This window comes from Apus apus, chromosome 2, assembly GCF_020740795.1.
Source record: "Apus apus isolate bApuApu2 chromosome 2, bApuApu2.pri.cur, whole genome shotgun sequence".
Classification (NCBI taxonomy): Eukaryota; Metazoa; Chordata; class Aves; order Apodiformes; family Apodidae; genus Apus; species Apus apus.
In genome coordinates this window covers 16,083,501-16,109,679 of record NC_067283.1, presented here as the reverse complement: position 1 = coordinate 16,109,679, position 26,179 = coordinate 16,083,501, and the positions used below count along the sequence as shown (strand labels likewise).

The following is a 26,179-nucleotide window of genomic DNA, read 5'->3' as shown; positions in this document are numbered from 1 at the left end:
GTTACATCGATTAAGCCTTTTACAGTCCAGCATGGACTTAGATAAACTGCATTAACTGAAGGGCTTAATGAGAAAAACAGCCTGTGCAAGTAGAGCCCTACCTGAAACATATATTTGAAAAGTGTGTCTGGTACATGGCCCCCTAACTGCTTTATCAGATGAGAGGAGAAACCTGGCAAGGCTTAACAAACTCATGGTAAGACACATGAACGTGGTTGGAATATGTCTGTCAGATTGCCCAAACATGCACTGAGGCTGCAGGAAGGGGTGCTGCTATCCCAACAAATGAATTCCCAGCACACGTGCCTCAGCTCGTCACCTACCCAGAGAGCTTCCTGGGAGGTAATCAGCTTCTTTAGAAGCAGGGTGAGTAAGCTGCATTAGAAGAACAACTATGCTCTCCCTTGCTCCCTGTGAACACTGGAGGTTGATAACCGTATTTCTGTAACTATTTTGAGCTCTGTCTTGAGGAAAGAGGCACATGGACAGACATACTCTGCCAGGTAGAAGAGTTGGATAATGGAGGAATGTTATGCCCTGTTAGGAATGACTTTAAGCTCTTTTGTACAACCTTAATGATGGGTCATGGTACAAGTGGCATTGAGCCTGGCATCCCATGACCCATCCAGCTTCCACATGTGCAGCATTTTCCAGAGTCCGCCTGGTTCCACTCTCCCCTTCCAGGCCTTAAGTAGCAAGGGCAGGGGAAGAGGGAACACCTGTTTTCTTCTATAGGTATGATAATCACCTCTATCCTGACCCCTCTTAGGAAGTGGGTGAAAGGGAATGCTATGTGAGGGAAAACATATCCAAGCCATGTCAGGGGCAGCCCGTTCCCTCGTCAGCATGAAGTCGCCCTTGTGCCATGCTCATCATGATTCTGGTTGCAAAGAGCCAGCCAGCACTACCCTCACATGGTGGCTATACCAATAGGGAAGGGCAGCACTGGTTACAGTCTGAGCAAGAGCAGCTGCAGTTGCTGAATTCAGAGCCCAGGGCACAGCCCCAGGACATCTGAGCAACCCCAAATACAGCCACCTCATCTGCAGGGCTGGGTGGCAGAGAGGCAGAAGGCAGGCTCTGGTGGCCAAGCCCAGCTAAGATGGCCACACCTAGAGTCACCCCCATTACAGAAGTCCAGGTTTTTAAAGAGGTTCTGGGAAGGGGCATACAAAAGGGGGAACCTACGTCCTTAGGCAGCTGTGAATTGCTGTCTTGAATTTAGGCACCAAAATGCTTTTTTGGACCTCATCCCAAACACTTCATTGAGAGAGTGTTGCATTAACAATGGCCCAGCCAGAGGATAAGCAGCAACAGAAATGCTCCAAGCTGCTCTTTTAACGCATACTAGGATGTGAACAAATGATCACTGCAGAAACAGCTGTACTGGGTTATGGTGTCATTGGCCCATGCTGTTTCCTTCATCACTTCTACAAGGAAACATCCCTCAGCAGAGCGTTCCTCACTGGCTTCACCGCAAAACCATCAGCCTAGTGCACTCCAGAAAACTAGTCAGGCTAGTGCCACTGATTTTGTATTGAAATGGATTTGCAGCTCCCACCATCCATGCCTCTGACCCTGCTGGGGAGGAAGGTGGCTCCTGGCTGGTACAGAAGGACAGCATCTTACAATAGTGGCTTTGTTTCTGTAATGATTGTTTACTTTCTTCCTTAAATATGGACTGGCCACTTGTAAAGACCTGAACTATGGACTGAGCTTGGCAACTCACTCTTCAGCTTCCCTTCTGAGATGTGTCAAGTACCTACATGGTTTGTGGTGCTGCTCATGACCATTAAGGACATGTTGAATAGAAGGGGAACAGAGGCTCTTCTAGAAATTATAGGAAGCAAAAGGTAAGGCTGTGTGTGCCATTTTCACTTCAGGAAAGCATAGTCTTACTTTGGCAGACACACAGTTGCAGGTGCACACTGCCTGCAGGGCATAACAAAAGTCAGAGCTGAAGTAAGAAGATTCATTTCTATTTTAACTTTCTCCTTGGAGTGGATGCAGCTTGGCTTCTCTGATGTTGTCTGGCTGACTGTAAGTTGCAGATGCAGGGGAGGGTTTAATCTGCTTTCAAACAGCAGCTTGGAGGCTGTCTGGCTGCTTTTCTCCCAGGCCCTTCCTGAGGACAAAAAAAGCTCTCCAAAACAGTTTGAACTAAGGATTCAGTTCAGGTCTTTGTAACACTTGTGAGAGTAAAGAAGGTCTTGTGAGGTCACTCCCCTCAACTGGACAGGGGTATGTGGGACCCCCAGAGCAGGGACTTTCCTGTGGGAATTACTGGATTTGGGCAAGGTGGTGATGTGATTAAAGAGTGTGTGGTATTAATGTCCCACAGCACCCCCATCTTAAAAAGCCTGCCTCCCGATGAGAGGCAGTGGGATGCTTTGGCACCACAGCACTGCAATATGCCCAAATATCAGGGGTGAAGCTTGAGGCAGTGACAGAAAGGATGTGATAAATAAAGGCTTCCCTGGTGGCTGTTTCGTATTCAAAGCACAGAAAATACAGTTTAACTTGAGGAGTAATTTCCACCGCTGAGTTTGAAAGCCCTCTAGTGAATCTGAAGGCTGTTTGAATTGTACAGGAGGTAGCCTCAGACCGAAATAACCCCCTAAAATGCACACAGACATCTTCTGACTAATCTGAATGAGGCTTTGCCTAATAAAAATCTTCTGTTATTTTGGTGCTTCATTCCATTTTCCCTCTGGTCCTGGATAGAAGGATAAAAATGGAAGAATTCAGCTTGACAAGAAAAGCATTTTGGTATGAAAGCTTGGATCTCCCTTCCTTCCAAGCAAGATTTCTTTTCAATATCATTATCAACTTCTACAAGATGATTACTATGACTTTCAAACCCAAATACAGTCCTTACAGACCTGCAAACCTTTCTGGTGCAGGCTAACATTCTGTTGGTGCTGCAATCCTTTGCACAGTTGCTGTAACTTAAAAGGTTATCTAGCAAAACATTTCAATATGCTGCTCAGAAAAAATATTGGAAAAAGGACTTTGCCAAAAAAGTATCTCTTCTGTAGTCCTTCCAAAAGCAATTCCAATGGAGAGCAGGTAAGAAATGGGGATGACAGCAGTATCTGCAGAAGTTTATCCCCTGCTGTAAAATAATATGAGGCCAAATAAAGAGTTAACTTCAAGAGTAAAATATACTTGCTCAAGGCAAGTTTATTTCTGTTGGTCTAAAGATACATCCCCACTTTTTCATCTAACCCTGTCCATGAGCGGGTGTGAGGGGGAGGGAAAGCAGCTTGGTGAGGATGACTCTGCAACAAGGATGCTCTGCACAGCTATACTTTTTTCAGATTCCCACTTGAAGCAGAGATGGGTCTGTACTACCCCCACAGATAACAGCACACTCTCTTCATGATTTCATAGCTTTAAGTCAGGCATTTGGAAAAGATTTTTCTATGAAGAATGGACTTGAGCCATAACCCTTTGACCCCCTGGCCCATTCGAGACGGCCGTGACATGTCATTGCTCTCTGATAACAACTCTCCATGCTGCCTCCGCCTGCTCCTGTGGTGCTGAGCTGCTCCGGGGAGGCTGCACATCCCTGGCCTCACTCCAGAGCTCTGGGATCTGTGTAATCTCCAGTGTCAAGATGTGTTTGGATATGGAAAGCCATGACACTCTGGTATATATCAGCTAGATAACAGGAGTGTCCCCCCCGCCCATGGAAACAGATGCCTGGTGCTGGGTGTTGAGCTGCTGAAGGCTCATCCCTTTATGGGCTTTCTACCTGCTCTTTAACCCAGGATGACAGTCACATCTTCAGGGGGCTGTTCTTTAGGAGATAAACATAGCTTTTCTGGCTGAAAAATTACAAGCCATTCTCACATTTTTTTCTATTCAACAGAGAAGGACTGCAATTTTATGTTTTTGGGTGAGGCTTTTTGTGGGAATGCACTGGCATGAAGGGGTCTTGCAAACTTTTGTTGAACTTTTTGAGTAATCCCATTACAGACAAGCCTTTCTTCACCCTCTACCCTTGCTACTGTGCTCAACTTTTCTTACAAAAAAACACAAACCAGCTAACTATAGATAGTTTTCTCCCCTTGATCTCATAAACACGGTTCATGTGGATCCACAGGAGGGATCCACAGCAGTATTTCAGAAAGGACAGTGCTGCCTTTTGAAACATAAGATTTAAAAATCAGTTACCACAGCTAAAAGCCAAAATTGGCAAGTTAAACTTAAATAGCTCTTACTGAAGTCCTTATGGAACTAATAGGAACTAGGCCACAGGGCATGTATAAAAAGAGTTTTTTTATTGTGTGCTGTGGTATTGTATTCAACAGCACCCCTTCAGCGATGGTCCCCCTTCCCAGCATGAACCTGTGCTCCCCAGGGAAGGGCTCCCTGCAGAGGCTCCCAGAGCCAGGCTCCTTGGGGCGCAGCAGCTGCTGCTGGAAGGATGCTTCAGTTTTGAAGCTGTGTTTATCTCTTGCCTTCCAAAGGTAAGCTAGAGGACTACCATGCCAATAGCTGGCCCACAGCCCAGAGCTGCCAGTCCAACTCTCTGTCCCACCACATGCCCCTGCATGGCCATGCCCAGGTCCCTGGGCACCTCAGTGCCTCTCAGTGGCAGTGACTAGGGCTGGGGTGAGGCGGCAACCTGCTCCGGAGTATTTTCCCAATAATTACAGTCTCGCCAAAGCTTTGAAGCGTGAAACCCCTCCAGACTCTGTTTCTTAATATTTATCACTGTAACTTTAGGTTCTTTTGCCATTGGTACGTATTTTTGTTTGTTCTTTATAAATCTCAGGGCTTCAGTTGTATCTTACAGAAGTGATTGTCACAGCCTAACTTTATCGGTGGAAATAAATAAGAATCTTTTTGTTAGCACTGTATTTGCCATTTTCCAGCTAATATTTTGTACATATATGTTCAGGAAAGGCAGGGGACAGTTACAAACTACCTCTCCTGTTTCTGTTTCACTTCATATACCTTTATCACCCAGCCCCTCATGTATCTCCTCCCCCAGGTGCCCTACTATTTCAGATTCTATTATTTCAGATAAAGAGCAGTTCAGCACACACTATGTGCTTGCCAGTTAAATTATCTATATTGCTAAAATATGTATGCAGATGTTTTGAAGATGAAGTTATTTGGTTGTTTTTTTGCTTTTTGTTTTGTTGTGGTTTTTTGTGGGTTTTGTTTTTTTTTTTCAAAATAGTTTTACAGTTAGTTTCATGAAAAAGGCAATGAGTTTTTAGCTAATGTCTGTGGCCAACCTGAGTTTGCTCTCATCCTGCACTGTAACTTCAACAGGTCAGCAACTGCTCTCACCACAATAAATCTGGAGTCATAGTTGGATGGTGCTAAGGTGGCTAGAAATTCAGTGAAACAACAGAGAGGATCCTATTGCTTGGCTAGACCTACACATGATACCAGGCACACCCCGATGGGCTGCTGAGTGTTGGCTGGGAGCTGCTGAGCACCCACAAGTAGTGGTAAAGTCTTTCCCTAGAGATCACCAATATCTTGTGGTAATACATGAGATCTGACCAGGGTCTGCTTTGCTTGTACCTTATTTGAAGTGTGTTTTCCACCAACACTTGTCCACATAGTGATGTTAATGGGATCCATAGCTCTTTCTATGCCTTCTCTAGAGTAGTAAACATCCAAATTTCCAACTTGGAAAAATAGGACAGATCCAGCACCAATATGCTTTGCTGTTGTGTAACTATTCCCTTTTCATCTTCCTCCAGCTTTGGGGATGACTCTCTCCATCCCCAGTCTCCACACCTTGCTGGGAGGCCAGCTGGAGCTCCTAACCCTTCTCAAGAGTTTTTGAGCTGAACAACTGTACAAATATTTTGGTCAGGAAACTCTCCTGAAAAATGAGGCCTAACTGTTCTGTTCCTTAGCTGGGCAAAGGGGGTAATTACTGTGATAACTTCCCATCTCTCTTGGGTGTTATGATGAGAAACTCATTAATATTTGCTGAGTACTCTGAGCCAAGTCCTTGAATGAAAAGCTGTAAGGATTACTTTAACAATACTTTACACTTCAAAAAGTGCAAAGCAAACTTCAAAAGTTTGGGGAGCACTACCTAATTTTCCCAAATGTAAAACAGCTAAATACTGAAGGATAATTTGTGTGCCACACCTCAGCCTCTTCAGCAGTCTTCACAATGTTCAGGTGTCTTCACATACACAGTATGTGTGTACACTTACTCTGTGTTCACTATTCTTTTATTTTTTAGCTTTTTTTCCCCATTTTTTCCTCCCTCCAGCACACATTAATGTGTCATACATTAGGACTCTGAGGTACAACTAACAGAGATGACAGCTGAGTCCTTACATTAAAGAAAAATATGCTCCATTAGTACACTGAACTCCACCCCAGCAGCCTGCAGCCCAACACCTTGCACAGACACCAACTGCTGTGCATTAAATTGTCCTTGCAGAATGGTCACCACATAGCATGGTGAGCTACTTCCTTCTATTCAAAACAGACCCACACCCATCCCATCTGCTTCTCTGGGATGTCATAAAGTAGTTCAAGAACTGCATCCCCCAATACCAGCTCAAAACACAGCTAAAGAAGCACCAAAGAACTGACAAATGAAAACATCCCCTCTCCATGGCAATGCTTAGTGTTTCCCTTGAAGTAGCTATAAAATACCTGAAGCTCCTCTGTTTCAAACTAAAAAGAGGTGCCAATCCTATAAACAGGTGATTACTGGCGGGATGGGTAATGTGGCATGTTTTCTTGCAAAAGGGTAATAGCTGTTCTGTTTATGACTAGCATCTGTTCTAGGAAAGTTTAATATATCATGGCCGTAATATGCCATATAGGACAGACAAGTGGAGAAAATAAGCACGGGATTAATAGCACATCTGTGGCTAGTTAGTTATGGTAAACTTCAGGTATGTGGTGATTTCAGCATATGTTCCTAAATACATCCTTTGGCAACAAAAACTGTTACAGTCTTTCAGGGAACAATTAATGCACCTAGTCACTTCAAATCACACCAGATTATGAAGAAGTCTGCTTGATTTCAGTGTAAAAAAACCTAATGCAGGATCACCTCCAGAAATTAGTCTCCAAGCCTGCAGCAAGTTTGGTAGGAACAGCAGGAAACTCTGGCCCCAAGCAGCAATGCTGATGATGGGACATAAAACTTATACAGAGGACTCCCGATCAGGGTGGTTTTGAGGCTAGAGAGAATTATAAAGGCATAAAGCAGCAATAACTTGCACCAAGCAGAGCAGGACTTCCCATTCACTCATCACACAGCAATGGCACACAGCAGTGCTGCTGCTGAGGTGCTGGCTGGTGTGCAGCATGCCTGTGTGCTGTTCCTTTCCCCTTCCCTACGCATTAATTCATCTGTATTTCCCCCATCTGGCCTGTCTCTCTCCTGTTTGTCTGTTTCTGTTTTCCACAATTTCTGCCCATAATGGCCACTCACTCAGACTTGCAGGCACTGCTCTTCATCTCCTGAGGAGCTGAGCGCCAGCATTTCCTGCTTGACCAGGCACATGGACCTGCTCTGCTGTGTTCCTTGGGACATTGATCTGAACCTGACTGCTGTGACACAGGGGACAGCTTTACCGCTTGCTGGGTTCATGCAGCCCCTACATGCTCCTGTCCAGATACTCACCTTTTTTGCACACAGCCACCACTGGCTTCTATTTTGTGGTTTCTTTACCTTTATCCTTGCCCCCTGCAAGGCATGCAAAGCAGAGGGGTAATAACAGCTCACTCCTCTGTTGCCCCATCATGTCGCCCTACCCCATCATGCTGATTTTCACCCATCTCAGGAGTTCTCAGTGGCAGGACAGAGGCTTTGAACTCTTTTCTCCTGCAAACCCCATTTGTACAGTTCTCTTGCAGCCACATTTAGTTTTTCCAGTCTTTTTGAGGCCGAAACACTAGACTGAAGAATGTCCAACTATGGTCCCCTTCTCCAGAAAAGCCAGGAGAGGGATGTCTCCACAGGTTGCCATAGAACCATGGGCTTTGCAAGGGAGTAGTGTTCCATCAGGTGTGCCCATTTATTCTGACCATCAAATAGCAAAGCTGCTTTCCTGCCTCCTCTGCTTTTCCTCATCTTTGCCCTTCTCCTGGCAGTCATGGTCTGCATTGCAGTAGCCACCTGAGACCATAATCCCATTGATCTGGGCACTGAACTATGGCAAAACCAGAAGCAGCATCTGCCCAAAGAGTTTCCTCTCTACCAGGCAGAGAGCAAGATGTAGCAGGAGCACAGAGAGTCCCTGAAAGCTGCACTGCGGCTGAGGAGCACAGCACTCAGACTTCCCAAACCACGGACTAATGGCTTCATGTGTTACACCAGGCTTCTGGGCAATCCCACTTGGACATGGTTTGGGGGTTGCCAGCAGTCATTGGTCATTAATTGTAAATCCAGCCTGAGAGATCCCTAAGATTGTCTCAAAAATAATGCATTTTGCTTTCTGGTTCAGCTACGTTCAGCTCACGTTTTCAGGCTTTTCTCTCTAACAGGGAAGACAGAAAGATGTCCCTCCCCTTCACCTTGACATTGTTTAGTAAATGATCTAGGCTTCCTTTGCTGGAGTAGCAACTCCAGCCTGTGTCCTGCTCTTCCCATCCCCTACAGCCAGTGGCACAGCAGCTTTCTCAAAGGAGGGCCAAGAGCTCCAACAGCAAGGACCTGCTCTGTTCAGTGCATTGTAACTACCCAACAAGGAGCAAAATCATTCTGGCTTAGGAAGGAGGGACAAAAACAGGACTGTTTCTTACAACCAAGGAGAGCAAAGAGCTTAGAGCTGCAGCTATGCAGATGAGAAATCATCATGGAATTTTTTTTTAAATACAAGACAGTAGAGACAGGTATTTTAAAAAACCCACAATTCCCAGTTTGCCTGTCAGAGTCAAGATATTTAAATAATAAACCATAACTTGTGCTGGCACAGCTTCCTTGATGGAAAGCCATGCTATTGTTACATGCAAAAGAAGCTGCATGTGACAAAACCTAAATTTTCTACTTATTGACTGTGTCAGCTACAAGACTTTACCATAGGAAAATATGGGGGGTTCCCACCCAGCAAGGCCATGGAGAACTCTGCAGGTACCCTGCAGGGACAGGGTTTAAGGTGCCTGTGCAGGGTCTTGCTGGAGGTCCCCCTGCCACCGGTGGCATTGCCTTTGGTGGATGCTTCACGTGTCAGTGGCTGAAGGCTCAGAGCCTCACTGCTGGAAGACAAAAGATGTTGGTAAAAAAGCAGGTCAATGACAATTATTTCCAGTACCCCACGAAACCAGGGCACCAGAAAACCTGTACTCAGTTCTGGGCTCTCCTGCAGACTTCTACTGTGACCTTGGACTCATCGTGTAACTTCACTGCCCTTGTTTTCCTGCTATTAACTAGAGCACATATTAAACAGGACTCTATTTATGAACATGTGTAAACTGCTTTGACAGCCTAGGGTAAAAGTCAGTTAAGACATGGTGAGCAGTTGATGGGCCCAAGCAATTGCTGAAGTAAATGATTGACAAACATAATTTTTTGAGAATGTCATTAAACCAAAACAGATTTGCAAATTATTCACCTGTTTCTAGACACTGAATAAACGATGGAGAGGGGAGAGGTGGGTGAGCAGGCAATCAGAAATGCTTTAAAAACACTTGTGAATGTCAGAGTGAAAACCACGGTGACGACAAGACTTTTGGGGGCACGGGGAGGTGCTGGCAGGGTCTCCTCTAGTCCCTCTTCTTCCTTGATGGACTGTAGTCTTCCCTTCTGCGGATTTTCCTTGTGCTGAGAAAGATGATGTCCGTCTACTTAGCTGAGCTGTTGGCTGAGCTCAGCTGCAGAAAGAGGAGGCAGGAAGTACCAAGTGCTCAACTTTTCAGAGAAAAGTTGTCTTCCCAGCAGGGCTGCTGCTGCCAGGTGGGCTCCTGGGTTAGGCCCTTCTGGGTCACCTCTCTGGAAGTATGCACTGCAGTTGGACACGTCCCTGACCTGGCTTTTCAGTTAAGTGCCCAGGGAACAGGCCTGTGATGAGCGGGCTTTGGTGCTTTAAGCTAACCTGACCTTCCAGGGCGCATCGTTTTTAGCTTGCAAATGCCGCACGCACATTTCCCTGCCAGTGAAGGACATCAGCTCCCCAGTAATAAAATCACAGAATTATTTGGGTGGGAAGGGACTGTACCGATAATCCAGTTCCAAACCCCCTGCCATGGGCAGGGACACCTCCCACAAGACCAGGTTGCTCAAAGCCCCATCCAACCTGTCTTTTAACACTTCATGGAAAGGAGCATCCACAGCTCCTCTGGTCAGCCTGTTCCAGTGTCTCACCACCCTCACAGTGAAGAACTTCTTCCTAATATCTAATCTGAATCTACTCTCTTCCTGTTTGAAACTGCTCCTCCTCATCCTACCACTCCATACTCTGGTACAAAGCCCCTCTCCAGCTTTCCTGTAGCCTCTTAAGGTTCTGGAAAGCCCCTTCAGGTTCTGGAAAGCCACTCCACGGTCTCGCCGGAGCTTTCTCTTCTCCCGGCTGAGCAACCCTAAAACGCACGGCAACACGTTCACAGGGATGGACTAAAGGACGATCGGTGGATCCCGGGCTGGGGGAAGAGGGGAGGGGAAGGAAAAAAGAACCCGGCGCTTTCTCGGCGGCGACGCTCCGGAGGAGGGCAAGAAGTCGCCCACAGTCGGGGCCGGGGGGGAGGGCGGGACGGGGCGAGGGGGGCGGGAGGGCTGGTCCCGCCCCGCCCCGCCCCGCCCGCGGGCTCGGCGCCTCCCGGCTGCCGCGGCCGCTGAGCGCGGCGGCCCCACCGCCAGCGGAGGGGTCCTGCGGAGGCCACCCGGAGAGGTGAGTCCCGGCTGGTCGTGGAGGGGGTTTTGGGCAGCTGGAGGAGCCGGGATGGGGACGACGGGAGGGGCTCGGAGGTGTCCCAGGGCGGGCGGCGGAGAAGCGGGGGGCACATCCCTCGGGTCCCCATCCCTGCTCCGGTCGCTTTGCACCTGCTGGTGCCTCTCTTTTCCCCCGTCTGTCGAGGGGCTCTCTGCCCACATCCCCAGCCCTGCACAAGCCCCACCGGGCAGCTCGCCTTGAGCAGGAGTCCCGGGGAAGGCGCTCGGTGCCGTTCGCTGGAGCCGCTCACCTTTCTTTAGCGCCTGTCACTGCGGTCCCCCGCGCCCGGGATGTGGGCACCGGCTCCCGCTCGGTGCCGGGTCCCGTTGACACCGGCCAGGATGTGGCATCAGGGTCTGAAACATCAGCTGCCGCCCCCCTCACATGCTTACTCTGTTTCTGGTATTTACACAGCAGTCACATAGGTCTTCGGGGTTGTTTTCCTTTTCGGTGGCTGTTTTAAACCGTGTGCTGTTGCAGGGGAGAGGAAAAAAGCTGTTATGTCAGAAGGAGATCTGCGCTGTTATGTTATTTCATAATTGCCTCAGAATTACAAATCATGGCCTTAGTCTGCCGCTGGATCTGTGCCAAAGAACTCTTGCATGTATTAAGGTTTGGCTTTAGACAAAAAAATCAAAAAATTCCTTTCTTTTTTGTCAGGAGCTGAGAATAGTGGTGCTTTTTTGTGGCATGGACCCTACATGTTAAGCTACTCCAGACCATGTCTTTAAGTGAAAATACAATTTAACTGTTCTGAGTAGTCACTCTGATCCCAATAGTCAAGACATTAAATCTTGGCAAGTGACAATGAGAATTGTCCTGCCAGAAAATATTCAGCTACACTTCTTTGCATGATCTAAAGCATTTTCTCTTTGTTACTTTAAAAGTTCTGATTCTGCCCAGAAACGCTGTTTGTGGGCAACAGACACATGGAAAATAGCAACCTTCCAGCTTCAAACTAAAGAATATCAGATTAATGACAGGGAAGGGCTCTGCAGTTCTGAGATGCAGCCACTGCAAGAGCCTCAATTTGTGCCAGACCTTAGTTTGTAATCACGGAGTCTGGATCTGCCCTACCCTACTAAGTTCTTGCAGTTCTACCTCTCACCATGGAACCACTTGGAGGAAAAAAAACGTGGCCCTGCCAGCTATTCTCTTTGCCAAGGATGCTGAGGGCATCAGGAGCTGTGAGGAGGATTGCTGCCATGGGGTAGGGAAGCTGGGCAGGGCTATTTCCCTCAAGGCAGGATGCTCTCTTAAGGTGTGCCACTAGGGCATGTTGCAATACCAACTAAAATACCAACGTTGTCATTTTGATGGCTGGGCACACTTCTACATCCTCTCTTCCTGTGATGATGTTCAGGATTGCTCCATACTGCAACATGTATTTGCCAGCTCTTGGAAAAGACAGATCTTTTGGTTGGGCTGTGTGTGTCAAGTGGCATATTACAGTAGTATATTGTTCTTTAGATGCATAACTTCACTGGCTTCTTATGACCTAAAAATCACACAGAAAATAAACAAGGGCATATTGTTCAGTGGGAAGGATGCAGAAAATTCTCCTGCCTTAGCTGTTAGTTAGGGAAAAATTACTTTTAAGTGTTTCTCCTGATTGTCACATGTGAGCTTGGCTTTTGCCAAGCAGGCTTTATTTGGAAGGTGAGGCACTTCTGAACTTCTTGGTCACCTTGGAACTAGTTATGAGTGCATAGCAAAGTCCTGCCCAGATCTTCTCTTCTAATTAATTTGGCTAAAGTCCATCCTAATTAACCTTGAGGGAGTTCAGGGGTGGGAGAGCTTGGTATGAAACAATTGTTCTCTTGTAATTTGCTGTTCACAATGTGTTGACCAAGCCACAAGCTGCATCTCTAAAATCCTCTGGGTCTCTTGCTGAAGCCATTACACCGGTTTATTTGTTTTTTAACAGATGTTGTTTTCCACTTTTTGAGTGGAAAGGGTTATCTCACTTTCTGCAACCTTGTTATTGTTCTTTGTTTCAAGAGCTCGTGCACTCTAGGCTTGCTGGGGAAGCTTACTCACCAGTTCCAGCTATGAAGGAAGGGGTTGGTCAGCCTTTCAGCAGCTTTGATGCGATCGTTAAAGTCTCTATGTGAACCGATGGCATCTTTTCACATCTACCTAGAGATAACACTCAATTCTTCTGGTATTGGCAGTGCCTGCAGAGAATAAAAAGCAGCAGCCGCCTTTTCATCGCCCGAGTGTATTACAGATAGGATATTAATGAATTTGTCAGGCATCTTGGGCCATCTCAAGGGAAGGGGTTTTGAAATCTCAGCTAATCGGGAAAAAAACCCCAAAACAAAAAGTGAAAGGCTGAGTTCAACTTTTTGAAAGTGCCAGGGGCACCCTGCAAGTCACCAAGTATATGATGAAGGGAGAAAAACTAACAACTGTTCCTGAAATATTAGGATAGTCCCTCTTCCCCCATCCTTATGATGGCTGCTGGTGCATTGTTGGTGCAGGGGCTCAGCTGTGCTCAGGAGCTGGGCCACCTTTCACCAGCCCAGGTTTGCCTTTGCAGCAGCAGCCCAGCCCAGCTCAGCACATGCAGGGCCTCAGCAGCGCCTGCGTGTAGGTTTCTCCAGTGTCTCTCTTATTTTTTTCTACACTAATACATACGAATGCTACTTTGGCATTTATTTTCTGGTAGAGCAAGGGGTTGGGGGGAAATCCTGCTGAGACTACGAGGCAGGACACACAGATGCAAGAAAGAAAGATCAAAGGCATCTATAATACAGGAAGAAGCAGAGGGTCAATCCAGAAGAGAGGGCATTTGATTATACATGCAAGGGTAATATAAAAGGGATAACAACACAGGAGAGGATGTTAATGTCTGAAAATGAGTAAACAAACAGATGTGTAAGACTATGCTGAGAATTTATTTACTCCTGCAGATACAATCCTTATCTCTGTGAAAGAGGAGAAGACCACACCAACCTTGAAATCCCTCTGCTCCTGGCCACGTCTGTGAGCAGGAGAAAGTGTTTGTTTATGGATCTCTCCTCCGTGAGTCCTGGCCTGATGGGCCAGCCTGTCCTGCTGTGATTAGTAGGATGCTAATGTGTGTAATCCTTTTGATCACAGAGCCCAGGCTCTATAAGTCATGTCACTGTCACCTCAAAGCAGTTCAACTATATGATAGATCCCATATTAAAAATTTGCACTTTGAAAGATTTAATAGTTATAATTGAGATACTTTTTTTGTTTGTTTGTTTGTTTGTTTGTACAGATGGAGAGCTCTTCCATTAAAGAAACATAAACCATATTAATGATCCATGTAGTCCTAGTGTGGGAGTAGCTCACTCTTTGCCCATAGGTATTTTGGGTGGGATGATTAGACCTTAACATCTTGATTTTAAGATGTGAGCAACAAATGTGATTCCACATGTTTTGTTCCACCAGCATGGATTGCTCCATAGAAAAATGTTGTGAACAGCATGGGAACATTCACCCAAGTCATAAAAAATATCCTCTTCTGCAGTTCCTTTTTGGGAAGGAAAAAGTTGGCTAATTATGCTTTGTTTAATAAATGTACTAGTTTATTCTCCTGTTGTGACAAACAAAAGCTGTCATTTGAGGAAATACACCATATGCTGCCAATTGGTGTAAGGACTGGTTATAACTGGAGCACAGAGTAGCAGTGAGTGCTCTTTAACAATTGCCCCTTCTCTGAAAAAAATCTGGACGGATTTCAGTGGAGTAATGTGCTGCTCTGTCATCAGTGGAAGCAAACTGTTGACATTTTGAAAACCAGCTAATATGAACAGTGGTATCTGTGGATGCTTGGACATTTCCTCTCTTCCTTTTATGCCTTTACTTCTGTTTGGTTGTTTAAGAGCCTCAGCGAATCAGTGCTCAGTTGAAGCTGGATTGGTCCATGGCAATTTAAAAATCAACGTGATTTCAGATAGATACTCCCATCCATGCACTGGCAGACACGTATTTCAGCATTGTGTGAACCCAGCACTCACATTACTTTAAAAAGTCTAGCTCTCTACCATTTTTTCTTGGCAAATCTAAGAAGGCAAACTTTGAAATATGATCTGAAACCTCCTAACAAAAGGGGCTGTCAACCCGTGGAGAGCAGCCATCACTCGTTAAGGTCTCCCCCAGGAGATGCTCTGCACTCTCTCTCATGCCACAGTGGGTTTACTGATGCATCTGCACCACTGAGATGCATGACAGGAATAACTACTTTCTGAGAGTTAAATAAACTCTTTAAGACTCGCTTCTCTTCTCCTCCCCACTTCCTAATTTTATTGGAGACACGTCATATCATTAATTTATTTTCTGGCATGGTTTCTCAGTGATTTCAGTGAGGACTCTGCTCAAAGAATGCAAAGAGGATGTGAGCTGTAATTTTCACTGTCAGTGAATCTCTGTGTTAGAGAAAAATTGTGAACTTCCCTGCCTATAGGTAATGAGAGTTAAACACAAAAATTCACGTATTTCTTTTTTTAAATTTTTGTGAGATGAATGGGAGAGACTGGTCTGGAAAGACATGCAGAGCCAATATAAAGTTGGCTTATCTTCCAGCAAGTACTTTGGCATGTTTCCTTCCCATGTAGTCAGCAGAGATGATTATGCATTTAGCACTAGCGGCTTTGAAGCCCTCAGTATGGTGTTGGCTGTGATGGGAAGTTCTTGAAGCTTTGCCTGGCGTGTGTCTGTTGTCTGATATGAGTCCTTTGGTCAGGACCCTGTTCCTGTGCTTCCACTCAGCTCATCTACTGCCTCTTGTCTGCTCAGGTTCCTTCAATGTGTAGAGTGTCACTTGTGTATCAGTCTCCCTATCTCTCCCATCCCTGGAAGAGAGGCAAAGTTTATATTCCTACCGAGTGGTGCCTGCTGCTTTGCCAGGCCTGCCTGCCTTTGGCATTCCCTCACTCTTCCCTGCAATGCAGAGGATGTAAGGAAAGGGGAGTGCAAGGTAGGTAATTGGTTCTATTTTGTGATAAAGTGGTCATTCTGCTTTGGACAGCTGAAGTGGGGGGAAAGCCATATTGTAATTCAGATGAGATGGCTATTTATGAGACTGGCAATCTTGTACAGAAGAGTTTTGATTTTCTTGGAAATGGGGGTAACATGCCAACAAAACAATACCTTTTTAAAGGGGAGGGTGGGGAGAGGAGGAATGTCAAAATGTTGCTTCCATCCAAAACCCCTTGGTCCTAAGGCAGGGCACCATTTTTGATAGATCTTAATTTAGCCTGTTCTTGAAAACCTGTATTGATGGAGATTCACAGCCTCTCAGCGTAACCAGTGGTTAACTATCATCCTGGCTAGACAGTTCCTCCTAATATCTAACCTAAATCTCCTTTGCTGCATGCTAAGCCAGTCCCTAAAGTTTTCCACATCCACAGGGAGCAGGACAAGATGATCGCTGCCTTTTAGTAGCCTGACACATTTAAAGCTTTTTATCATCTCTCATTCTCTCACCCTCATTCCTCCTCCTTTTTCTTTCAACTAAACAAGCCCACTTCTTGTACCCTCTTCTGCAGGGGTCACACTTCCTAAACCTTTCATCATCCTTGTGTGCAAGTGGCAGGGAGCAACAACTTGACTGAAGTAGGGCCTAGAACTGGGTACAGGGCTGAGAGGAGTAAAGATCCTGACATGCAGTGCTCCTTTTAGTGTGTCTCCAAGTGTATTCACCTGTGTGTACCAAGCCCTGTACCTCTCTTGATGTCTTCTCTTTGTGGCACTAGCCCCAGAGACTCTTTTGCCATGCTGCTCCATTTTACACTTTTGAATTGTATCCTTCTTCTTCAGCGTGCTTCTTTACACCTGTCTGTATTGAATCTCAGTCGTTCATTTCAGACCAGGACTCTAATTTATTAAGATTTTATTCTAATTGTAATCCCTGAAAATGCTCACAGCACTCCCTACAGATTTGTAATTGTAATCTCTATTCTAATTTACAAGTCATGAATGGAAATATCAGATAGAGCAAGTCCCCAGGCATAGCCCGTATGTGTCTTTTCAGGTTGACATTGAGGTTACTAACTATTCCTTAAGTACAGATTCGAAACATTTGTATACTCAAATTGTATTCACTTGGTTTGCATGTAAGACTATCACATGCATCCATCAAAAGCTTTCCTCGTTCCAATATGTGACTTCTACTGTTTTCGCCTCCCTAGTCACTATGTTCCCAACTCCGTCAAAGACAAAAATTAAATTGATTAGACTTAATTTGTTCTTGACAAGTCTGTGTTTTCTGTTTTCTCATGACTTTATCATGTGGGAGGGGATGCAGCTGCAGTGCAGAGCAGGAACCAAGGAGCTGGAAATGCTGCCGCTCCTCCTGGATCACACACTTGCTCCCCCCACTCCATGATAAATCAACACCTGTTATAAGTGGGTTGAATAATAATTTGTCTGAGTCGATATCAAAGCCCTGCTGTTTGGTCTACGATACCTCAGATCTGTCTCCTTCCTTCTTTTGTTTGAAATTAGATAATATGTTTGCCCTTCACCCATCCTTTGAGAATTTCTAGGAGGTATTTACTCATGGTATGGAGGCTGCCCTGGCTAGTTCCCTACTCCTTCCTTACTCCTGGCCTACGCTTAATTAAGCCCTGCCAAGTCAAATACATCCAACTTACATATTAGTGTTCTCTAATCTCTTTTTCCGTGTTCTAGATTATCTTTGCATTAAATATCTAATATTTGATCATAGTGAACATTATTGTTGAAGGCTCTTCAAGCAGATGAATTTTATCTTTCCCGATGGAGCGTGTCTGCAAGGCACTGAATGTGGTGGGGGTTGTTTCCGCAGCAGAGGGCAGGAGCACGGCTTGCCGGGGTGGCTGCACGCACAGCAGCACAGCAGCCTGCTGTTTACAGTCCCACCTGATTTTATTGTCCCCCCAAAAGATGAAAAGATCAAGGTAAAAGCCTCATTTAATGTGTTTATTTTTGATAAGCTGTCTCATATGCACACATGCAAAACCAGAGTGAGAAAACAGGAGCAATTACAATTGACTTAGATGTCAAGACTTAGATATTCTCCTAGGATGTAGCTCAAGGTTATAGTTAGGCTGAGCAAGTATTATCATCTAGTATTAAAACTTCTACAAGAACCTGTTTTCCATTGCTGTAGTCTGTCAGGCTTTTATCACTTGATCTGAGACTTTCAGGTTGTGTCTCTCTCTCAGGCTAAATTTATTTTAATATCATCATCTAAACCAATTCAACCATTTCCAAGAAAAACTAGGGAGGAGGATGTAGGACAGAAGGAATGTTGTTTTGCCCACATTAAAAAAGGGGAAAGAAAAGAAATCCTCCAGCTGTTTGACTGAGAGCTGCAGTGCCATCATGTTCAGGAACAGGATCTATGGTGACAAGGCTCAGAGATGTCTGCACGTGTTCTCAGCAGACTTGTCTCCGTTTCTAGTTGCTCCGTTTTCTGAAGATTTTCTCCTCACATCCATCAGCACCCCCTGCAATGGACATGAATTGAGGACTGGTCAGGAGAAGCTGTAAGGAGGGCAGAGTGGGCTGGCCACATAGTGGTGGGCTGTGTGGGAAGACCAGCTGGATTGGTGGGACCAGGAGACATGAAGGCAGGGAAGGGATGGTGGGGGTGGCGAGAAGGACAGGTAGGGCTTGAGAAGTGGGAAATGAAGACACTGGTGGTGCATGGTGCTGAGGAGTTAACAGAGGCAAGAGGGATACGGGGCTGCCTGGACAAAAGTGTTGGTGCTGGATTAAATGGGCAGAAGGATGGAGGAGGGTGCAGTTGACAAAGTACTGCAACCAATTTTTTGGCTCATCTCATGTCTTCATTGTGTGGACAGCTGTCTTGCCACACTTGAGTTGATGTGCAGAGGCACTAGGGTCTTGCAGAAGTTGCTTTGAATGTACCTAGTTCACTTTTAAGGCTAAGTACTTTTAAAATCAGGTTGTAGACACTTTGAACTGGGCACCTAGAATAGAAAGGGTTGCTTTCACTTTGTATGCATAGATACTTCTGTCTGGCACATGTCTGATATGAAATGGGAATCATGTCACCCAGATCTGAGTGAAGATAAGCTAGTTTAATGTGTGACCCGTCTAGATAATACACTTAGTAATTCAGATGCCTGCTAGTTACTGAGTCTTCGGAAGTGTTTGGATAGCTGCTGTAGATAAAGCCCAGACAGACTGGCATCACCTAGTCTGCACATCAACTGAGGCAGGAGTCCTGCAGAATTCAGTAGCCTGAAGTAATGTCATTACAGACTGCAGCAACTCTTGTGTCCATGCAGACTGCCTTGATGTTGACAGTTCATGATGCTTGTATGCTTCATTTTGCAATATGAATCACGTTTCTTCAATGTTTTCTTTCCTGTAAAGTTGTACAGAATCCCTTACAAAAATGTTTTAAATAGTTCTATAGAGGTGGGTGGGGCAAATTGTGAGCAAGAGGACTTCAGGAGATGCATTCAAGCAGTTAAATGGTTGCCACTTTGCACTTTATTTCAAGTAGCAGAGGGCAGGAGACATGCAAGAGAAGGCAGCCAGGGTCAAATTCACTGTCACCTCTGGTCTCTTACCCAACACATGGGTGCTGTGCCAGGATGCTCTCTGGAACATGAGCTAAGGAAGGAGCATGCTGGGGGGCTGCTTGGAGCACCACGCAGGGAGGATTCAATGACGTGCAAGCTATTTAAAAGCATGGAGGAAGGAGCTGTTTCTGCCAGTGCATCAAGTGTTAGCCTTCATCATCACTGGTGCTGGCCATCATACAGGTGGTGGTATCCCTCCAAAATAGCAAGGCTTGGAAACGCCTGTCACTGAAAAAACTGCAGATAAAGGCAGACCATCAACCAAAACCAGTGCATTTCCCCCACCAAAAACGGGGTCCAGAAGCAGCTCAGAGGAAATTCTAGCATCAGATTTCTTCGAGGTGTCTTTCAGGAGTGCATTGGGCTTTTCTCCAGGCCAGTGATGAGATCCCTGCTCTTGGACAGAGCACCCCCAGCCAGGTGCTCTGATGACATTTCTGTCTGGTGGCCCCATTGTGTCCGTCTTGCTGAGGCTTCAGGTCCCCATTGTGTCCACGTACACAGGGGCTGATGCTGATTTCCGCTGTTCAGCCTCTGCTTGTTTCTTTGCATCTGAGAGTGCTGCTGAGAAGGTTCCAGAGAAAAGCTTGGCCCTTGTTTCCAGCGTAATGCAGAGTTGTACCGGCTGACGGGGACAAGCCGGAAACGCTGGCAAGATAGCAGGCATCCTCAGGAAGCAAATCCTATCAGAAAGCACTGATGTCATTGGCAAACAAAACAAATGAGCACTGGAAAAACAAACTGTTTTCCAGCATCGTTGATCTTCCCTCAAATTAGAAGCTCTGCACAGCCTTTACTCTTTAGCCCAGACTGACAGATGATTATTTACAAGACAGCACTGCAGCAACGGTTTTGTTACTCCTGCCAATTCAATTCCTTTGATTTAATTTTTTAGATTTGTTTGTCTAAGGGAGGGTGGGAAGATCATCCCAGTGTGGCAGATAGGTTTGGAAAGCTGGCCAGCATCCTTGTGGACTTTGAGTGCTGGCATGTTTGATGTCCTGCAGGCATTTCTTGGGCAGGACCTCCAGCTCCCCTGCCCCTGGCCAGGTCCAATGTGGGGGGAACAGTAGTTTCCCATGACTTCTGTGTAGCCTTTCAAGGCATATGTCTTGATGGTTTCCTAGCTAGAAGCCACCCACTACCACTGCTCCCAGCTCCTGGGAGCCTGTACCACAGGTACAGGGCATTTTGTGATGTGATGGATTTGGCATGAGCTTACTAGGGGGTTTGGTGCTGAGGACTCCGTGGCTGGCAGAGGTGCAGGCTTCTCCACCTTGCTTTTGCCCACTGCAGAGCTGTGATGGGCACAGTGACAGCATCCCGCTCCCAGCCAGGCCTTCCCACCACCCGCAGCAACCCAGGGTTTTCCCTTGCACACGTGATAAGTTTGCAGAGCCAGAGGAGATGGTTGCACCAGTTCCTTATGGTGCATTTCCACCTCGTTGCTCCTCACCACTGGCGCCAAAAGAAAGATCAGAGTAAACCCCACAGGCTGAGATTTCTTGCCCACTCTCCTTTGCCTCTCTGATGGCACCATGGCTACAGCAGGCAGCAGAGACAGGGTTAAGCTACAATCCAAGCCTGACAAGTCTGACAATAATAGCAGGAAAAGCACATTTCTTCCTCACACCTGCGAGCACTCCAATGGTCTCTCTGTTGTTTGAGGTAGTCACATTGGATCTTTCTCTTGTTAGAGGCTGAACAGCTCTAGCAGCCAGCTGTTCCCCTTGCTCTGCTCATACCTGGCTCCTTGCACTGTCCAGGGTGGTGGGTGGATGGAAAATCAGCCTTTTAGGTCAGCATTCAAAAATAACCCACAAAGCCTTCCCTTCCTTCCAAGAGGGAAGGGTCCTGCTCCTCCCTGCTTTCTGCCTCTGTACTTACTGCTGGCTCGCTTACTCAGAGCACTTGCTGGGAATTTGGAGTCCTGTTCTAGCAAGGGATACTCCTAAAATATCTTCGGCACAGAGCTTTTTTTTTTCTCTGTTTTGAAAGGGTGTGTAGTGTTACAAGTGTGAAAAGGGAAGAGATTCATTAAACTCTAGAGACAAACCAGTTTAAATGCTCAGCAGGCTTTCAGGCTGAAAAGCCACTTCTGCAGCATTCCAGGTTACCAGTTAAATTGTGGCTCTGCAATAAAAACTGTGCATGTTTTTCCACACTGCGGGGTGTCCTTGGGAAAGTGCCGTGGCTGCCGTGGGCAGTGTAGGGCAGAGGGGCTGGAGGGTCCCTGTGTGCCTGGAGTTGCACAGAGCTGCCAGGCTGGCCCAGAGCAGCTGGCTGGACCAGCTCCGCAGACTGCAGAGCATCCAGGAGACAGGGTGGAGCAGAAAATGGATGGGGCACTGAATAAGCTGCACCACAGAAACTGGTTTATATTCTAAACAAACCCACCAATTTCTGTGTGTACATAGCCTGAGAGATTTAGGACTAATAAATGTGCAGCAGCCATCTTGGTAGTTGCTCATTCTCACGTAAATTATTGTAAAGACCAATGAACAGAGTTCTCCCTTTCTTCTTGCCCAAGAAGAGTATTAGAGACCAGTGTATAAAATGCACTTGATTGTCATGATCTTTGCAGAGCCAGTCGCCTTTTGAGAAACTGCCAGTGCTGACCTCCAATCCCGCAGGTAGACCTGCTGCTACTAAGGACACCTAGTACTCACCAGGCATGTTAAATGCAGAGAAAATAATCTTGAGTGTTTTACATAACAGATCTGTTTCTATGTCCTTCACTTCTTCTATATCCACCTTTAAATTTCTTTTTTTTCTTCACACAGTTCAAGCAAGGAAGAACATGTCAGAATGAGTCCACTGTTGTGCACAACTTACAGAATAGATCATTACCTTCCACTTGTTTTAAAACTCTGGAAGAATGGCTATTCTGTAATTATCATAAGCTGTGAGAGTGGTACAGACAATAGAGATCATTCTCAGCCAACTAATTCAGTTTGCCGGATCTTTTGCTTGAGTCAGTGCAAAATTGAGGGCTGTCACTGGGGAGAAAAATCTTGACTGTCCCATATCTTAGAAATCATTAAGATGCAATAGACACGGGCATCTCATGTTGTTGCCAGTCATTGTATGCAGTGGAAGTGTGCTGTAAAAATACAGCGCACTTGAAATCCTAGGCTTTCTCTTATTGAAGTTGAGGTGTACTGATTTCCAGCAGCCCAGTGCAAGTGAAAAAGAAAGTAATCTGCAGAAAGGACTGTTCTGCTGTGGTATTGCATGGTATTACCTGGGTTTCTCATGTGGTTGCATAATTCATTTTTGTTCTCATGCATATTTTGTACTTGTTCATGTGAACATTTTTTTCTTAATTAGAATATGCAGAGCTGTAGGGAGAGGCACATTGCCTGGTAATCTGCCCCCTCCTCCTGCAGTAACTTAAAACACCTCTCCATCACTGGAGAAAAATTGTTTTTTAAGGAAATGACTGACTCAAACTGTGGGCTTGCCTCCAGTGCAAAGATTTTTTTGAGATCACTTAGTGAAATCTGAAAGCTGCAATCACCAGTGAATTCTTCAGTGAAACGGACTGAGTCAGCAGCAGTGCAGCATCTGCTGCTTGGCTGAGTGCATGGAGGTGTATTGTCTGGGGAAGGTCAGCACATGATTCATCAGCATCTGCATGCACTTTGCTTTCATCTATTTTATTATAAGGGTGGAAGACTGAGGCCAGGGGATGAGATTTTTAGCTTCAGCAGCCTACCAGCAGATCAAAGATATCTTTGCTTGTTTAAAGTGGCCTTCTGTTTGTTTTTGGTTTTGTTTTCCAGTGATGGGTCCTGATGGAAAGAGCTTTCTGATGGCACAACTGTGAGTGCAACCAGCACAATATGTTCAGTGTCGAGGACCTCCTGATTTCTCATGGATATAAATTAGCAAAAAATCCCCCTGTTTCATATGAGAACAGATATGATGGATACCGGCATGAAATCGCAGGGAACAGATCTGCTCAGAGAACACTGAATGGGTTTGAGGCAGAAGCAAGAGCTGGGGCATACAGCAAGAAGAAACCTCTGGTGAAAACCAACTCAAGCAGCACTGAAAGCAGCCATGGGAGCCAAGGGAGGCAAGCAGGTCCTGGTTACCACCATGACCTTCAGGGTTTGTCCACTTTTCATACTTCAGAAGGGGGGTAAGTTTCAGCATCATGCCATGGCTTTGCTTTTTCTTCCTTTTGGTCCTGACAGATAACTGAGCATGACTCTAACCCTTGACACCATCTTCCTGTGATCCTTTCCTGCTCTCATACTAGAGACCATTTCTATGCACTGTAAGTCCACACAAAGCAGTGGCACATCCGTTCACCTTCTGCTAGAGTGAGGCCTTTGAGAATGTTGGGGTGATGGGAAGTGACTGAGTGTGGGAAAAATTAATTTATTAATATGGTCTGTATCAGACAGGCTTTTCTGATGGGCTTAGAAAAGTTCAGTGCAAGTGCAGTAAAAAAACACAAAAAAGGGGGGAGGGGCAAAAGCTCTTCCTTCAGTTTTAAAAAACAAAGCAGCTTCTTCTGCCACATACATGCCCGGGGTTTTGCTGTAGATTCAGCAATGTGGAGCTCCCAGTGGGTTTTCCTACATGGATGGAGGACTTTCTTGAGATTTTTAAGGCTGCTCTTGTGGAGTAAACATGAGAAGGTGCCTGTGTGTTTCTTTTTAAAATAGCTCAAAGCCAGTGGAAGCTCTTGTTGTCACTCCATAAAACGTGCTGGTACGACCATGGCTTGCTCAACACGGAGTACGTGCACGCTGGGGCTGAGCAGGAAGAGCTGTGTGTACACACCACCGCTCGGCCATTGTTCTGAGGCTATTTGAGTGCTGTAGATGAACAAAGGAAAGGCGCTAGAGCAGGACTGGAAGCCAGCCCAAGTGTGACGATGGTGTACAAGGAAAAGCCCCTTCCTCCTGCCTAATGGGCTTGAAACTGAAAGCAGGGCAAAACGCTCTTGCATTGGGAGCTTGTCCTCTTATGAAGACCTTCAGTACCAAGTGGCAAAGGCACGTGTCTCCTGACTGCTGGGATCATCTGCTCTTTCCCTTCATACCTCTTCCTGTTGCCTGTTTATCTTGAGCAGGAACGGCTCCTGGCTGCCAGTGAGGATCACAGGTAGGAAGAGATGTGGGCCCTGTAATGCAGTCCCAGGGCAGCAAGCCCCATATGCAGTGAAAGGCCCTAGGTGGACCCATCTCTTCTGGAGAACACATTTAAAGAGAATAAGGAAGATTCTTCATCATTTGTTTTGGGTGAAGTAAACTGGATAGCAATAAAGATCCACAAAGTCCACAAAGCAGGAGAAGAGAAGGTGCAGGGATGTCAAGAAAGGTGGTGCTTGGCTTTGGAGCTGGGTTTACAACATGGAGAAAGACTGGTATGAAGAAGATATGGCTGTGCAAGGCTGGTAGTGAGCGGAGCCCTGCTGCTCCTACGGCCTGTGAGGCTGAGCCAGCGTGGGTGCGTGGCAGCGTGGGACGGGGCTGCCTCCCTGCTTCCCGCCCCTCCCAGGCCATCTGCCAGGGCTCATGCCTCTGCCCCACGGCTTGGACGTGGCAGAGGTATTTGCAGGTGCTGGTGTCAGCTAATTACAAAATAATGCTCTTTGACATTTTATTTGTCTCTTTCTAACATCTCAAAATGCAAGGGGGAAAACCTGTCTGTCTGCAGTGTAGTTAAATACCATCATCTTGTTTTAAAAAGTGGATTCCATAAATTAGGAAACATGGCCCTGGAAAGTGCTTTGTCACGCTTTTACAAAAATAGAAACATTTTCTTACAGCAAACTCTTGATTCCCAGTGAGCCTACTGGGAACTCTTAGAAGGCACTAGCAGCTATGAGCAAGGGAAAACCTTTGTGTCCCTTTCTTGCCATCCCGGGGTGTGCCCGTTACCTCTGGTGCAGGATGCAACATGGCTGCTGTCCCGCTGGGACAGGAAGGGAGGAGCTAGCTGTCTGGGCCAGAGCCAGGAAGCTCTCTGCACCTTCAGTGCTGCAGCACCTGCATTTTGGCTGCTGGGTGACAGCAGGGTGACACTCGCCGTCCAGAACCGCTCCCCTCCCAGGGAAGCCCCTGAGGCCTGAGGCTGCCATGCCAACCTCGGCTGCTTGGAGACAGAAGACAGGAGTTTTGCCAGGGCCCACTTTGGGGTGTTTTGGCCTGTTGAGGGCAGGCCGTTCTGAACTTCGATCTTGCTGTCTGATTTCCTGACCGTCGCAGGACATAGGTTCCCAATTCTTGGGCTGGGACAGAACTTCACACCATGGACTTTGGGGCCATTTGGGCCCAAGAGAGGACGACCTGGTGCTGCCTTCCCAGTGCAGCACAGTGTCAGGAGAGGGCCAGACGAGGCAGCGTGTGCCTCAGCTACCTTCACAGACATTGACCAGCTCCACAGCAAGTCAGACCACGACTCTGGCTCCTCAGCCAGGGGATTATCCACACCAAACCCTTGCTCAGACCACTGACGTAGAAGAGCTGAGCACCCTCCAAACACCACAGAAGCGAGTGATGTTGCCCACCTTGCTGCTGCCTTCACAGACAGGTTTGCAGGACTCGGGGTGTTTCATGGTGGCAGAGGATGATGCTGTTATCTCCACTCATGGGAGCTGTTCTGCTGATCAGGCCTTGCTGAGGAGGCGAGAGTCTTCATAGCAACTGCATGTGGGCACATCTCACCACCCACTGCTGCTGCTTGCAAGGAGGGACTGAGGGCCCAGTAGAG

The 26,179-nt window shown here is 46.4% G+C and overlaps 1 protein-coding gene across 5 annotated transcripts in view; it reads left to right on the top strand.

Moving 5' to 3' along the window:
• Positions 1 to 26,179, top strand: part of JCAD (junctional cadherin 5 associated) — a 64,829-nt gene that overhangs the window by 21,319 nt on the left and 17,331 nt on the right. For 2 of the 5 annotated variants that reach the window (XM_051612607.1, XM_051612609.1), the window contains one exon: positions 23,233 to 23,594. In XM_051612607.1, coding sequence (XP_051468567.1) covers positions 23,293 to 23,594 — 302 coding nt within the window. In that variant the 5' untranslated portion in view covers positions 23,233 to 23,292. Of the gene's footprint in view, positions 1 to 10,745; positions 10,833 to 13,789; positions 13,902 to 13,938; positions 13,957 to 23,232; positions 23,595 to 26,179 lie in introns of those variants that run through there. The other 3 variants (XM_051612606.1, XM_051612605.1, XM_051612608.1) reach the window with 3 other exon arrangements.